General features: G+C 39.2%; 2 protein-coding genes across 3 annotated transcripts in view; one reads left to right on the top strand and one right to left on the bottom strand.

Annotated features, from left to right (window-relative positions):
• cftr (CF transmembrane conductance regulator) overlaps window positions 1–14,671 on the top strand; it is a 29,568-nt gene extending 14,897 nt beyond the window's left edge. The window contains exons 15-27 of the mRNA XM_053623098.1: window positions 1,854–1,985; window positions 2,421–2,458; window positions 2,840–3,114; window positions 3,207–3,286; window positions 3,431–3,581; window positions 5,073–5,300; window positions 5,625–5,725; window positions 6,249–6,482; window positions 9,125–9,280; window positions 9,377–9,466; window positions 9,842–10,014; window positions 10,223–10,328; window positions 13,083–14,671. Of these exons, the coding sequence (XP_053479073.1) occupies window positions 1,854–1,985; window positions 2,421–2,458; window positions 2,840–3,114; window positions 3,207–3,286; window positions 3,431–3,581; window positions 5,073–5,300; window positions 5,625–5,725; window positions 6,249–6,482; window positions 9,125–9,280; window positions 9,377–9,466; window positions 9,842–10,014; window positions 10,223–10,328; window positions 13,083–13,295 (1,977 nt within the window). The 3' untranslated portion in view covers window positions 13,296–14,671. The remainder of the gene's footprint in view (window positions 1–1,853; window positions 1,986–2,420; window positions 2,459–2,839; window positions 3,115–3,206; window positions 3,287–3,430; window positions 3,582–5,072; window positions 5,301–5,624; window positions 5,726–6,248; window positions 6,483–9,124; window positions 9,281–9,376; window positions 9,467–9,841; window positions 10,015–10,222; window positions 10,329–13,082) is intronic.
• A 511-nt stretch (window positions 14,672–15,182) lies between these two features.
• cttnbp2 (cortactin binding protein 2) overlaps window positions 15,183–16,510 on the bottom strand; it is a 53,279-nt gene continuing 51,951 nt past the window's right edge. For both annotated transcript variants that reach the window (XM_053623096.1, XM_053623095.1), the window contains exon 23: window positions 15,183–16,211. In XM_053623096.1, the coding sequence (XP_053479071.1) occupies window positions 15,909–16,211 (303 nt within the window). In that variant the 3' untranslated portion in view covers window positions 15,183–15,908. The remainder of the gene's footprint in view (window positions 16,212–16,510) is intronic.

The following is a 16,510-nucleotide window of genomic DNA, read 5'->3' on the forward strand; positions in this document are numbered from 1 at the left end:
GATACAAATCATATGATCTTAAAAAAATGTCTAACCCAAGGGTCATCAACTATTCTCCTAAACCAAACTGAAAACTACTATAGCAGAGCTGTTATGAAAAAAAATGCATGTAGACTCTAGTTTTCTAAACATGAGCCAGTGCAAGTTCTTATCCTATTATCCAATCACAAGCATTTTTGTAAATTGAGTGAGTTTGACATAACTCGGAAGTAAAACTCATTGGACAAGAGACATTAAGTCAGAAAAGGAAGAATTTTCACACGTTTTCTTTTTCTTCCCCATGTCATTTATCCTCTCCAATCTGGTTAGTGAGGTAAAAAAAATTCATAGAATGGACAGCTGTGGATCAAGTAGTAGAGTGGGTTGTCCAATAATCGTAGGGCTGGCGGTTCGATTCCCGGCCCACATGACTCCACATACCAAAGTGTCCTTGGGCAAGACACTGAACCCCAAGTTGCTCCCGATGGCAAGTTAGCGCCTTGCATGGCAGCTCTGCTACCATTGGTGTGTGAGTGTGTGTGAATGGGTGAATGAGACAAAGTGTAAAGTGCTTTGGATAAAAGCGCTATATAAGTGCGCCATTTACAGTGAAGTGTGTTTATTCTCCACTTCAAGGTCAAAACAGATGTATCTCCATGGCACTAGTCAAAAGTGGTAACATGAACTACTTGATGTCTTATATTAAGGCACAAGCTAACAATCATTGGATAAGCATTAAAAAGTAACTGCTGTCACAATTCAGTCAGATTAGATGCATTTTTGTAAAGAAAGAATTTTATAAAAGTGAACCTTCCATAAAAATACAATGTACATGAATACCCCTGATTATGGCTGTGATGGTGAGGAAATTTTCCCATCGGTTAATCAACATGTGACAACACCAGTAGTACTGCTAGCACTTCGGGGGGATTGGGGGGATAGGGTGGTTGAGTGGTGGGTTCATTGTTATTCTTAATGAAAGACACAACAACAACAAAACAGTACAATGACAACCTCGCTCATATGAAACATAGACCTTTTGAAACTTTATCTTCCGCCATCGTCTTGTCAGTCAGCTCGCCTCACTCTCGTTATGTAATAAATGAAATCTGATCTGTGCTGCGACTCTGACTCATTCAGGTCATGCTGAATTGAGCAGTTTTTAATTGTAGCGTCTGTTCTCTAACTGAAGTAAATGATTTTTATTACTATAAAAAAGCAAAACGACAGTGCTGGGCAGTGCCGCAGTGGGCAAGTGATGTAATCGGTGTGCTACCGAAACACCGTGTAACACCAGTAACACTGACTATCGCTGCAAGCCTCCCTTTGATCTATACTATGTGGAGCAATAGGAATTTACTGGTTATGTGCTGGTGAGAGTGACAGGACAGTGAATTTAAAATGCCAGATCTGTCCGGTGCTCAGTAGTTGCACTATGCCAATCCATCTTTGGGAACCATGCTCACTCATTCAGACCTCAGGGCTATTTAGCATAGCCAGTAATAGGAGGTTGGAGGAAACCCACACAGACACAGGGAGAACATGCAAAACTCCACACAGTCAGTAACCCAAGCTCAGGATTGATCCGGGGGACAATGCTACCCACTGTACCACTGTAGCACCATTATAAGACTCGATATCTCATAAAAGAGTGAACATTTTTTATTATGGCACCTACATAATTTTAACTCTGTGCTGTTTTTTTTTTTTAACAGAAGAAGACGCCTTTATTTGTCACATATACATTACAGCACAGTGAAATTCTTTTCTTCACATATCGCAGTTTGTTAGGAAGTGGCTATAATTGTGGGTATAAGTCAAATGTTGTACTGAATATGACACTTGAGAATAATTATGACTGTGTTTTTTCTCAGGCATGCTTTGCAGATGAACAAATGGAGGATGCTTTTGAAACCACAAAATGGAACACGTATCTCAGATATGTATCGACCAACAAAAGTCTCACATATGTTCTGATCTTCATCCTCATCATTTATGCTATTGAGGTAATCATGCTAATCATTATTCATCTTTGCATGTACTTGAATCAGTGTTTATCTTATTGAACTTCCAAAAAAAAAAGTTCAAAAAAATAAAAATGTAATCACTCATCACTATTTAGCTGTGGATATAATTCAAATGTCATTTTGAATATAACTCTTGAGCGTGGATGTTTGGACTTTGTGGATTTTATAGAATTTTGCGAATCAGGCTAACTGTGCATTGACACTGGGCAGCTGGGTTGTGTCTCTCGGTCGGTTGTTTGACTCCCTAACTGAGGCCAGCTGTGATGATGGGCACAACAAAATTATTTACAAACATGAAACCAGTCCATTTGGCAGAAATGCTTGAAAGAGGTTCAATGGTTCAAAGTCCAAAAAAAGAATCAAGTGTCTTTTCCTCAGTTCTTTGCTGAAGATTGCTTAAATTTCTGCTTGTAGGTGGCTGGATCTGTTGTTGGGATTTTTCTGATAACTGAGTGAGTATAAATGAAAGCCGTCCTACTTTATCATATAGAGTAACAACTGCCACTTTTTTCCCCACAGCAAATCTTGATAAAAACGCTTGATATTTGGTTTTGTTTTTTAAATATTTTTTTTAAACAAAATATATGAAATTGACAATTATGTGTGGTGGTCTAGCAGAAGTCTTTACTCAAAACAGTGGTCACCAACCCTCTTCCTTCCTGCAGGTTTAATCTCCAACCAAAATCTAACACCTGTTGTTAATCAAGAACTTCTTAAGGCAATAATTAACCATAATCGTGCCCACCTGACCACCTAGAGCTAAAGTCTTTAGGAAGGTAGATTTCCAGGAACAGGGTTGGTGACCACATTCGTTCCTCTCCATTCTTTTTCAGTGAAATCTGGAAGGAGGAGAATCTTGGCTCAAATGCCACCAAGCAAACCAACGTATCACTACTTGGTACACAATATTCTGTCATTGCCCGACCTACCAGCAGCTATTACATCATTTACATCTATGTAGCAACATCGGAGAGCATCTTAGCTCTAGGCTTTTTTCGGGGACTGCCTCTGGTCCACACCATGATCACCATATCCAAAAAACTGCATCAGAAAATGCTGAGTTCTGTGCTAAGGGCCCCAATGTCTGTCCTTAACACCATGAAGACAGGTGTGTGAGATAGAAACACAGCAGCAGTATGCCTTTATTTTCATGTGGCGTGGTGCGTTTTGTCATTGTTTGCATTGTTTTCATTTTTAAAGGTCGTATCATGAACAGGTTCACTAAGGACATGGCTACTATAGATGACATGTTGCCTCTGCTGATGTTTGACCTTGTACAGGTTTGTAACCACAATGAGTTCCAAAACTTGTGTGCCAAATAAAAAAATAAAAAAATAAAATTAAGAAGTACAGTATGATTAGAGCCAATTAATCAGTCCTTGATTTAGCCTGCCTGAATGAAATATTTTCATTCCTCTATACAGCTTACCCTGGTGGTGCTGGGATGTATTCTGGTGGTGTCCATCATGCGGCCGTACATTTTTCTTGCAGCTACACCCTTGGCCATTGTCTTTATTGTGATGAGGAAGTACTTCCTGCGCACAGGTCAACAGCTGAAGCAAATGGAGACAGAAGGTGAGAACTAACAGATATGTGGGTGCCAATTTTTGCATATACACATCGTCAGTCAGGGACAAAAGTGTTTCCAGTTTCCTCGATCCATTCCCTCGCTTGAGCAGTGTTTTTACGTATTAGCTGGGGGTGCCAGCTTTGTATCAGAGGCAGACACACAATGGTTAGGAACAATGTAAGGATCAGAAAGAATCCTAAGAATGAGCACTGCATTCCAACAGAGGTTATAGGGAAGGCTAGCTGTGAAGCCTAGTTTAAGATATATTTCTGACTGTACATAGATCAGGCTGGGATGGGACTCTTCCAGGGGGGGAGTCAGAAATTTTGACAAGGCTCTGGCAGAAGGTCAGTGGCATGGCAGAAAACAGGAGAGGATGAGAGGATGAATGAGTCAGGCAGGAGGAGATGGGATATCTCAAAGGAAGCAGCATGGGCAGAAGTCCGAATTTGGCCTCTTTGTTTGTCTTTGTTTATGTGCAGTGTGATATGTCCCAAATGACGCTATAACCCCAGTACTGACCCAGTCTGTCCAGATCACTTCTCACCCTGCTCATGAACAGGAAGCAGAAATGTGTTGTCCTCAAACATTGATGGCTAGTTTTTATGTCAGTCTTTCTAAGGTCGCACAGGGAGCAAATGCGGATTTTCCATACAGAACTGGGACAGTTTTGGAATGACTCAACAGAAGATTTTCTTCTGACTATGCTATCATCATTCCCTAAGCAGGAGGGGGTTGGTCTTCTTTGTGAAAGCGAGTTAAGAATGTTTGCATGCTCTAATGAATGTTGAGAATGTGATGATAAATGAATAGTTTGAGGATGGCTCAGCCCTTTTGTATACGTGCAGGTGTGGCTGGCATGCTCATGAACAGGGGCTTCATAGCAAAAAGGTTCAAAGCACAGGGTTATATTTCAGACTGCAACCAATAAAAGTCAATATTCATGATTCTACTGCTGTGTCAGATTCATAAGCAGTAATGGACTAGTGGACTAGTTCAACAAACAGACTTCATATGAAAACCATAATGAACTTCCCTTTACTTTCACACTATCCGTTGTTGCCCAGATGAGGATGGCTTCCCTTCTGAGTCTGGTTCTTCTCAAGGTTTCTTCCTCATATCATCTTAGGGAGTTTTTTCTCGCCACCGTCACTACCGGCTTGCTCAATAGGGATAAATTCACGCACTTAAAATCTGTATCCTGCGTTTATATATTTCTGTAAAGCTGCTTTCAGACAATGTCTATTGTTAAACGCACTATACAAATAAATTGAGTGGAATATATAACACATCCTTACATTTGAAGGGATGAAGGAAGGGTATTCTACAGGCAGCACTGTTTAATAATCAGCATTATCCTGACTAAAAGCTTGAACAATAATTACTTTTAAAATTATGTTTCTTTTACTCTAGCCACCATCATTCTGTGAGTCCAATGGCATGATCCTCTGCTAACATGTTCCTCTCTCTCTCCCTCTCTCTCTCCCCTCATCCAGCTCGTAGTCCCATCTTCTCCCATCTCATCATCTCACTAAAAGGACTGTGGACAATCCGGGCCTTTGACCGGCAGGCGTACTTTGAAACTCTGTTCCATAAAGTCCTCAACACACACACATCCATCTGGTTCCTCTACCTTTCCACTCTGCGCTGGTTCCTCTTCCGTGCTGACATCATCTATTTCTTCTTCTTCACACTCGCTGCCTGGATTGCAGTAGGAACTAACCGTAAGCCCGCGCTTCTATTTTCCACTCTAAAGCTATCCTGAGTGCATGAGGCATATTGCTTGTGCACCCTCTGTAGTGCACTCTGTGTGAACTAGTACGCTTTATGTAAGTGGCCTTGCTAGTTGGAGCTGAATACTGGAGGTTGCAGAGGTTGTAGACAGTAAGCACATGCTTGAATGCTTGATTTGGCAGGTTTCACAGGCAATTTCACTGATAGGTAATTGCTAACAGTGTTTAGGGAAATGCCTTTGAAGTGAATTTAGAGGTCATTGTATGCACTGTTGTGCTTGATGTTTACTCACGTGCTTGTGTGTTATTCCACAGAGGATAAATCGGGTGAGATTGGTATCATTATAGCTCTGGCGATGCTCATTCTCGGCACCTTCCAGTGGTGTGTCGTCACCAGCATTGCAGTGGATGGAATGGTATGTGCACCCCCCCTCTTGCTCACACACTTAAGCACACACACCCAAACACATATTTATGCATTCATCTTGGTAACTTTACTCATTCTTGCCATTCCCCTATGTAAAGTTGCACCCTAGCTTGTCTTTCGTTGTGGCTAAAAGCAGAATTTGTTCTGTAATGGTGAGGAAGAGATTGTGTGTGAAGGCTGTTGTCAATGCAGAGGTTTATTTTTTTTTGTCTGCACAAAGTCTGTGTTATTAGTCTTATCAGGGTGCAGAACATTACGTTCTTCCACAGCGCTTCAGAGGAAGTGGTGAAATGTGTTGTTGATATGCATAAAATGTCTTCCCATACGAACTCCTGCACGCTTGCAGATATTCACCCTGAAAGTCATGGATACAATTAGACTTACCGACTTTAGCCTGCACTCAATCACAAGTACAAGAAGTTCAAGCATCATTTGGAAGCCAAACAAACCAACAATCATGTTTAGGCAATTACTTGACTTGCTTACATCATTGCTCTTATTCTCACCTCCAGATGCGTTCTGTGGAGCGCGTCTTTAAGTTCATCGACCTGCCGTCCGAGGAGCCTAAACCAAGGCTGGGTCAAAGAAAAGCCTCAACCCTGGTCATTGAGAACTCAGAGGCCTGCACTGACACTTGCTGGCCCAGTCATGGGCAGATGGACATACGCAACTTAACAGTCAAATACACTGAGGCAGGACATGCCGTGCTCAGGAACCTCTCTTTCAGTGTGGAGGGTGGACAGAAGGTATGTGTAGGTGCCAGTGCAGTTGACCATCAGAGTTCACAAACCAAAATTTCTTGTAAGGTTATTGTAGTTTAAGAAAATATTCTATTAGACACTTTTATAAAGCTCAAGCCATCCAGTTAACCTTTGAGGAACTCTTTTTTTTCTACAGCATGGAGACAATATTATTAAAAGCTTTAAATATTCCCTAACTTTTTTTTCTGAATTAATTTGAATTCAGTCCCCATACAAGCTTTTACTTAACAAAATGTTTCCATGCTTTCCAGCAACTGACACTGAACAAATCTACTGCTAAAGCATGGCACAAACAAAATTATGTAGGTCACCTAAGCTTTTTCTGAATCTTGGCCAGACCACTATTTTAAGCCTCAAAAAGAGAACATGTCTGAGGGAAAAGGACATCGGGTTGTCCTAAATTTGTTATTATGTGTTTCTCTTTAATGTCAGTCCCCACCTTTTTTCTGATTTTAGAGGATCTGTCCTAGGATAAAGTGAACGATTATGTACCCTCAAACGAATATCTTGTTAGTGGGAGTGTTGATGGCGAAAACCCCAAAATGGACGCCTTCCAAGTGGCATGGAAACAATTTCTTATCAGACTGTTGTTTTAGCCAGAACAGATTATTTTTCAAATGTGGCAGTAAGCAATAAGATAAGAGCAATGTCTTTTTTTTTCTGAAACACATTAAAGTAACAAATGATCCTTTTCTAATGATCAAATAAATTTAGGCCTTATAACCAATGATTTCACACATTTTCAAAAAGAAAAAAAAACATCATAAAGTTTAATTCAGCAGCAGTTCATTCAAGCAATAATGCATGAACAAGTGTGCTGTTGTAGTGAACATCAGCACAGCTGTGATTTCCTGTGGCCTTGTCCCTACGTGCCGATCATAGCCGTGCTGATATTCACTACAATAGCATGACTGTGAGTGTGATATTGCTTTTATACAATACAGTTCAATAAACAAGATATTTATATCGAGTAACTGATATTCCAAACACAATATGTTGAATATTTTGTTTGTTTGTTTTTGTTTGTTTATCCGCCAAAGAAAATAGTTTAGAGAGAAGCCACAGCTGATAGGGTGGTTGCAAGTTGCCATGCCAACGCACAGATTGTAGTGTGTAGTAGCAGTTTTCTGTAGTGAACACAGACAAGCGGAGTGATACAGTGAAACACTGAAATGTCCCAATGTTATACTAAATATCAGCACTCTTAGAACACTGCGTGTCCAGTCAAATTAGTGGACCAGAACTAACCGTTGTATATTATGGATTAATACACCTTTAAGAATGTTGTTTATTTAAATAGGAATAAGCATTATGTATCACCCTAACCCTAACCCAAAAGTTGCAAAGTGCAAAATGGTATCTTACAAGGTTCTGTTTTAAGCCCTCTGTATTTCCCTTTATATACATTTTTCCCTTGGACATGTCATTCACAAGCCTAATGTTGTGTTTCACATCACACACCTACACTAAATACTAAATGCAATCTATACTAAAGGCAAAACATCTTGGATGAATAGAAATTTCCTCTTCCTAAATTCTGATAAAACAGGATCAAAGACATTGGGTACTATGTCTGCTCAAAATATTTTTGAGGATTCTGATTTATTGGGTAGTGACCGAAAGAATTAGATCGCGGGTACAAGCGGCCGAAATGGGTTTTCTCAGGAGGGTGGCTGGCCTCTCCCTTAGAGATAGGGTAAGAAGCTTGGTTATCCGAGAGGAACTCAGAGTAGAGCCGCTGCTCCTTTGCGTTGAAAGGAGCCAGTTGAGGTGGTTCGCGCACCTGGTAAGGATGCCCCCTGGGCGCCTCCCTAGGGAGGTGCTCCAGGCATGTCCAGTTGGGAGGAGACCTCGAGGAAGACCCAGGACCAGGTGGAGAGATTATGTTTCCACACTGGCCTGGGAACGCCTCGGGATCCTCCAGTCAGAGCTGGTTAATGTGGCTTGGGAAAAGGAAGTTTGGGGTCCCCTGCTGGAGCTGCAAACACCAACAACAACAACAAAACATCCTGTGTGCAGAGAGTCTATAGGCTGAAACAGGACTGATAGGAAGTCTATAGTAACTCAAGTCATTAGAAACTGTTGTGTGTGAAAATCCGAGGAGATCAGCAGTATCAAACCAGCCCATCTGGCAGCAACAACCATGCTGTGGTTAAAGTCACAGAGCTCACACTTTTTCTTCATTCTGATGTTTGATCTGAACATTAACTGAAGCTCTTGACCATTATCTGCATGATTTTATGCATTGTGCTGCTGCCACATGACTGGCTGATTAGAAAACTGCATAAATGAGCAAGTATACAGGTGTATTCTAAGTGAATGGTGAGTGTATAGGCATTATTGACATTATTTATCATGTGACATTATTTATATATTTGAGTTATTGAGATTTGGATTCAACTCATTCAAAGAGGCTAAAAAGTCTAAAAAATTAACTAGTAATAACTTTGATAATGGTAGATTGTGATTTCCACTACAGCACTATAACACTATAGCTTTGTTAATGAAGGGTATTACAGTATATTTATTTTGTATGTAAATCATTTACAAAATGCATGATTATTATTATTATTATTATTATTATTATTATTATTATTATTATCAAGAAAATTGTTTTTGGTTCTTAGGTGGGCATATTGGGCAGGACAGGTTCTGGGAAAAGCACACTATTCAATGCACTCCTGCGTCTGGCCTACACAGATGGAGACATGTCTATTGATGGCGTCTCCTGCTATAACATGTCCCTGCAAAAATGGAGGAAGGCTTTTGGTGTGGTGCCTCAGGTATGTCCACAGCTTCGAATGACAAAAATTTGTATTGCTCTTACATAATTATATAAGTTCTGTCATTTTGGATTTGTAACTCCTCGGCTGCTACAGAAAGTTTTCATCTTTACTGGAACATTTCGGATGAACCTGGACCCATATGGATGCCACAGTGACAAGGAGCTGTGGAGGGTTGTTGAGGAGGTAAGTCTCAATGCTGTAACACTCATTTATTTACACTTTATTTGCACACATCCTAACTGCTTGTCAAGTAACAACTCCTCCATGGCAACACTGCGTTGTCCAGCAGTCAACCAACATTCAAGTCACGTTTGGCTAATTCTGATTTGAAGACGTGACAGTAATTAAACTCACTAGTAGGGAATTGATACCATTCTTAAGTACTTAGAATAAGTGATAATGGAAAGTATATAATTTTGTTAAAGTATGCTTTATGGATTTAAGTGTGAGTTTCAGAAGGTTACGGATGTGCTGCTCACAGTTATTTGCAACTAGAAATGTGCAAAAAACGTTGCTGTTATCCTTGTGTTATAGTTTTAATACGTGTTTGTTTTTCAGGTGGGGCTTAAATCAGTGATTGAGCAATTTCCAGATAAGCTGGATTTTCAGCTGGAATACGGAGGACATGTGCTGAGCTATGGCCACAAGCAGCTGATGTGTCTGGCTCGATCCATCCTCAGTAGGGCCCGAATCTTGCTGCTGGATGAACCCAGCGCCCACCTTGACCCCATGTAGGTGAACCACCAGCATAACAGTAACACACAGAAGACTGCTAATGTTGTTCTGTGGTCTGTGCCAAGAGAAAGCACGCTGGTAGAAACAAGTTTTTGTAATTTCTCTGTGAACAGAAAAAGAACTTGAATTTGAGATTAAATTACTACACTGGTTTTTGTTACGGTAACTGATGAGTTGTGTTTTGGTAACTGTGATGGATTGCAGCACTGTGAAGGTACTGAAGAAGACGCTAAGGCAATCCTTCTCCTCCTGCACTATCTTACTGTGTGAACACAAGGTGGAACCGCTGCTGGAGTGCCAGTGCTTCCTGGTAAATGTCATCACTTTTATTTCACCAGCTCTGCTGGCTGAACACAATTAGGAAACCCAGCAATTGGTCCCCAATAAACAAATAAAAATCAATTATAAAAAACTTAAATAAGCCATTTAGGTGTGCTGTAAAATGATAGTTTATACTGGTTTTGTTTTTGAGATATTATAGAATTATATGTAATGAATAAAACATGCAGGTGGTCCGATGTGGCCAGACACAAAGCGGTGTTACTGTTATCACCCTGAAGTTTTCCAATAACAGCACTTCTCAAAGCGTTTTATTCTTCATTTTTTAAAAAAAAAATTTTATTTAAGAATGCCACTTTGTACGTTTTAACAGACTGTAGTTACATTTAAGATTGTGGAATGTCTGTGGTTTTAAGTTACTGTTGTCACTTACGTTAAAGCACACTATAAACCTATTCCATGCTCTTGAAATTAATAAGACAAGAAAAAAATGCAGCTTGTCATGTTAAGGAAAAAAAACCCCCAGAAAGTGCTTATCCCTCTGTTCTGTGTTGGAAAACTTCACCTTTTGACTGTTACAAAGTGCTTACATTGGACACTCCTTCCAAAAATGTTACATAAATGTCTCCAGAGAGAACATTTCACAATACCAACAAGAACCGTTTTTAAATATCTGTTTATGTGGAGCATGTGCCTAACCCTAATCCTAACCCCAATCTCTGTTTAAGTCGTTACTATAGAAATGATAACTGATTAGAATGATCACATTAATGTAAACCTTACTGCTTGATACCGTAATGCTGTTAGAGAAAATTAATCAACACCTTTTGGTATAAATCAGTCAATGTCCGTCACAGTGAATTGAACCTGAAATGTGTGGAAAAACACGGCTAATAACACAAAAAACTAATAACAGCAATTTGTTTGGATTTCATTCATATATTTATATATAAATATATAATACTTGCACAGAATCTGCTTTGCTACAGACGGCATACATTTCAGTGCTGACTACTTAACTGGCCTAATTGTTGGAAACTTGGACACAGTGGAAGGACAATTTAAATGGTTAATATATCATAAACATTCAGAAATCAGTTTGCCCTGTTATGACATGTAGTACTGTCTATACCTGCTTAACATGAAAATACACTAGACTATCAATGCAGAAAACAAGCATGGCTTCAAAGTCATTTACACCCACTGCCGTATTTTGGCACTGTTGCCTGAGTTCACAGCTTTAAAAAAAAAAAAATCACAGTACTATATGCAAATACTGAGATGGCAGCCGTGGTCAAATAACAACAAAGCCAGATAGGTTACTCACTCATTTTGGTGACAAATTGACAGGCTTTCATTTCAGCAAATAGCTGCATCTGAATACACTACAAGACAGATCAATATGTCATAATCTGCAGCTGTTAGCTAACTATATAGTAGGTGCATTAAAAGTATCAAACCATTAGCATTTGCTAATGTGGTTATGATGTTTACCACTTACCAGTGGTAAGCTGGAAAGTTTGTTTTTAGTTGGTAAGGAGAGAGACAAGATACCATAAGGACCACCATAAGCTCCATAAGGGAGCTTTGCCCTGTCCATTTCTTTCTCTTTCCTCTCTCTTTGTTCTTAAACTTTACTTTTATGTTTATAATCAAAAGGCATTCTGATCATTTTGCCCAGTAGGTTGTTGGGCTGCTGCACTGTTAGGAACAAATAACTTCATACATACATATAGCCAAATGTATGTGGACACCTGATCAATTACATCCATGTGCTGGGATATTGTTGAACATCCCATTATAGATTATAATGGGTTTGAATCTTGCTTTTTACACAGGGACCTTGTCCTGCTGGAACAGTGAAGGGAAATCTTAATGCACACAATTGTCTTGAATGTCCTCGTATGCTTTAGCATACGTTGCTCAGGTGTCCACATACTTTTTGCCATATAGTGTATAAGCAAAGCAGTGTATTGTGATCAATCATTAGTGACTTCCTATACATAGCCTATTACATATAATACACATTTCCCAGACCACCCAGATCTCTACATAGTTGCGAAAACCATGGATTACTTTTCAAATTCCACAAAATTAGCACAAACTAATGCAACATTTCATGTGGAAACAGTCTTAATATTGTACAGTATTAGGTGTAATAGAAAAGCAATCTGTGAATGAAACATCATTCATTTTCTACTTCCAAATGGTGGAAGGAATGACTTAGAGTGGATAAATCGAGTAATTTACCTTGAATTAACCTGTATAGTACCATTATTCATGATTTCACAGTTTCACAGTGTTATCAGCAGCTGGTCCGCCTGGTCACGGTCCCCGGTGGGGCAAACATCTAAAGCTAGCTTGGTTACATCATGACAAACACAGCCTACTTGACCAAGAGGATTTTGTTGGTCCCGTGAGATAGCAGTCTAGACGCACACTAATAGGAGCAACAATATCATACTATCATGAATGCAATTTGCTATAGTATTATCATGTGCTATCAGGAAAGCTATTGATCGCACTAACATACCTTTTAAGAATACTAGTAGTATGACCCAATTATAGTTAATTGATATTATAGATATTATAGATAAAAGTTGATATTAAATACTATAAATAGTCAGCTATAATATTATAATGTCAACCTGTTATGTACATGATCATAACTGTCATTCTGTAATACTAGCTGTATTTTTATATGAGCAGTCATATCTAAGATTAACAATACAGTTAATTACAGTGATACTAAAGTTTGAGACATATGTTCACCTTCTCGCGACAGATGATGGAGCAGGGCAAGGTAAAGACTTATGAGTCAATCCAGCGCCTGCTGAACGAGACCAGCCAGCTGAAACAGGCCATGAGTCCGGCCGAGCGCCTCAAACTCTTCCCACGCCGCAACTCTAGCATGCGCGTGCCGCAGCCCAAACTGAGCTCCGTCACACTCACACTGCAGGAGGAGACCGAGGACGACATCCAGGACACTCGTCTCTAAGCCCCAGGCAATCACACTACAGACTCTGCCTTCATGAGCTCCTGCTAACTTAGGACTACTCATGTTCTGTACAATGTCATCATTTTACACACTCATTCTGAAGTGCTGTGGTTTATTTTTTGTTTTGTTTTTTTATCATGTGCGCTGATGATCGTACAATTGTGGTACAATAAATTAACATATTTTTTAACATATTTTTAATTTAAGGTACTTATGAGACAGTGGGACCAGGAAATGATCACCCCACTGTAAAAAGTAAAAAAAGACACTTTTATCATGTTCCTCTTGGTGGCCTTCACAGATCCTTTCAGAACAAACAGTTATTACAGCTTATTTATTGAATTTTCAGTCCACAAGCCTCAAACCTGTTCGTATAAAAGTACCGTAAAATGTGCTTTTGTAAAAGACATGGACAACAACTTTTAACTTTTTATTTTTATATTTAGGAATTTTATTTAACTACTAACAAATTACGCCCGAAATGAAATGCAAAGTGTTAGTACTGTGGATTTTTTTTTTTACACTACCAACCAAAGGTTTGAAAATGACGCTTTGTGAAAAAATAAACAAAAAATTTATTTTTTCAAGAGATACTGAACTGTAAAATTTTTATTATTTGTGTCAAATCTTACATTCTGCATTCATCAGAATGAATGCTTTAACTCAAGGCATCTGTTCAAAAAGTTTCAGCAGACATGTTGCTGAAATGGCTTTTATAACTTACAGTTGCATAATTTTTAGGCAAGTCCATATTCTGATCATATAATTATTTCTAGGCACATTTTTCCAACTCTAAACCACAAACCTTAAAGTTTACTTGGTATAATAATTTTCAGGTGATATTTAATTGCTTCGTGAGGTAGGGTGTGGCTTAAAGTGATTAACATCTTATATTCAGATGTGCAAATAGGTGTGTGTCAAATGTCTATCAGAAGGATGCAACACTTTTGCCAAACTATTGAGGCGTGAACACCTGACAATCAAACACTTTGTAGATAATAGTCAGCAGGTTCGCTGCAAAATTAACTGCAAAAGACTTGCGAAGAATGAAACATGAAGACACCGGGAACTTGTTAGTCTCAACTGCCACCATTTTCCAGAACTGCAACCTACCTAGAGTCTCCCAAAGTAGATGATGTCACGTGCTTACAGGAATTACTTACAAGGTGATTTTCAAAAGTTTTATGGACAGACGAGATGAGAGAAACACTTGATGGGTCAGACGCATAGACAGGAGGCTAGATCGCTAACGGACATGCGGCAGCAGTTTGAGTCCGGTGTCAGCAAGGTGGGGGAGGGGTAATGGTGTGGGCTGCTATCATTAAGGATGAGCTGGTTGGACCTTTTCAGGTTTGGTAGCTGAATTTCAGCTACCAAAACTATTGCCAGTTTCTGGAAGATAACTGGAAGATAACTTCCTGTTTAAAGAAAGTATCAGCATTCAAGAAGACAATGCTCCACTGCTTGGCTAGACAGAAAAGGCTTCAAAAATGACCTGATTTAAATCCAGTTGAGAATGTGTGGGATTTACAGTGAGGGAAGACACCTCTCTGAACAGAATCTGGGAGGCTGTGGTGGCATGCAGTGGTTCATCGGTGGGTCATGGTTTTGACACTATGTGATCAAGGTCATTTCTGTTTTTTAATTTATTATTTTGCCCACTTTTCCACCTGATTAATAACACAGGAGTATATGCATGGATGTGTGACGGGAAATAAAATCAACGGCTTGTGGTAATGGTTAGGGTAACAGTGCATTTTTAATCGTTGTGCTTGGAGGAAACAGGACAATTCCGTGAACCTCATCAGACACCTATCTCACAATTTCAACATCAGTGGCTGACTATAATCTCTTCTGTACATATGAACAATGGTGAGTTTAAAATAATACTTGATTATCTTAAGTGTTTATTAGAGAAGAACAAACCAAAAATTGATGTTTAAATTTCAGCAGTGGCTTCTGCACAAGGGTCAAAGTTCAAGCAAGTCCTGACTCGGCACACATTCCATGGGCAACTAAAACTACTCATTAAGGCTTTACAGACAAAAGAAAAGGACTTGTGTTGCAATGACGTTACTTATTGCCACATTCAGTTCACTTTGAAACAAGTGAGAAAAATCGACCAAAATGTAATATTAGAAACACTATGTACAGTTCTTTTTTTTTGTTAAGCTCTTCAATATACAAGCGTATCACCACATCCACTAGTCTATATATAACATTTAAGTTCCTATTTTTTATTTACACATATTTGGTAAAACCCTGATTAATTTGAACAATATGTAGAACCAATCTTGCAACTATTTAAACATAAAATACTTATTTGAAAATACTTATTGGCAAAAAGAAAAAGACTAAGTTCTTCCTTTGATCACCTAAAAGCTCACAAAGCACTACTTTTATTAGCCTTCCCAGGCTAATTCCTCAGTTGTTTTTTTTTCTTTCAAACTTGATACTTCAACACTGAAATATAATAAAACTATGGTCCCAAAGTACACAAGGTAATATAGTGTAACAAGTATGGACAACATTTATTATAAATACTAAAAAGCTGTCAGTAACACGCTTTGGAAGAAGTTCACAGAATGGGGATATAGGGCTGGAAACGGGAGTCTATTCACGGTTACTGTAGTTTTTATGGAAGTTGGAGTTAAGGATCCAGATCTCCTCTTCTGGTTGTTTGTTTTGGTTGCTGGGTTGTGTCTGCCTTGTTCTGCTGCTCATGTGGGCTCTGCTGCTGTGCGTTTGGGAGAGACGGGTGCTGCTGCTGATAGTGGGGGTGGAGGTATTGGTGGCTCGGTGGGAGCTGCTGGGAGTTTGCTGATGCCCCTTGCTGCTGGGGATTGGTAGCTGAGATTTGGGCCTGGCCACTCGGCATGGGGATGTGTGGACATTTTCCAAATGACTGCTGTTAATCTGTCAACGATCCACAATTCATGTATTAAACAGAACTAGATTCATACACACTGCATAATTTTGGCTCATAGCAAATGTAATCAGATCACGTCAGTGGCTGTTGTAACGCATTTGAATGTGAATAAAGCACCAGATTAATTTTGTTAGTCAGTATGTTTACATGGACAACAATATTCCAATATTAACCTGATTAAGACAATACTCTGATTAAGAAACTACCATCTAAACAGCGATTATTGATGACCTTAATCTGGCTAAGGTCATACTTGAAGTAAACACAAATAGCATTAAGACATGTG

The sequence above is a fragment of the Ictalurus furcatus genome, chromosome 4 (assembly GCF_023375685.1).
Source record: "Ictalurus furcatus strain D&B chromosome 4, Billie_1.0, whole genome shotgun sequence".
NCBI lineage: Eukaryota > Metazoa > Chordata > Actinopteri > Siluriformes > Ictaluridae > Ictalurus > Ictalurus furcatus.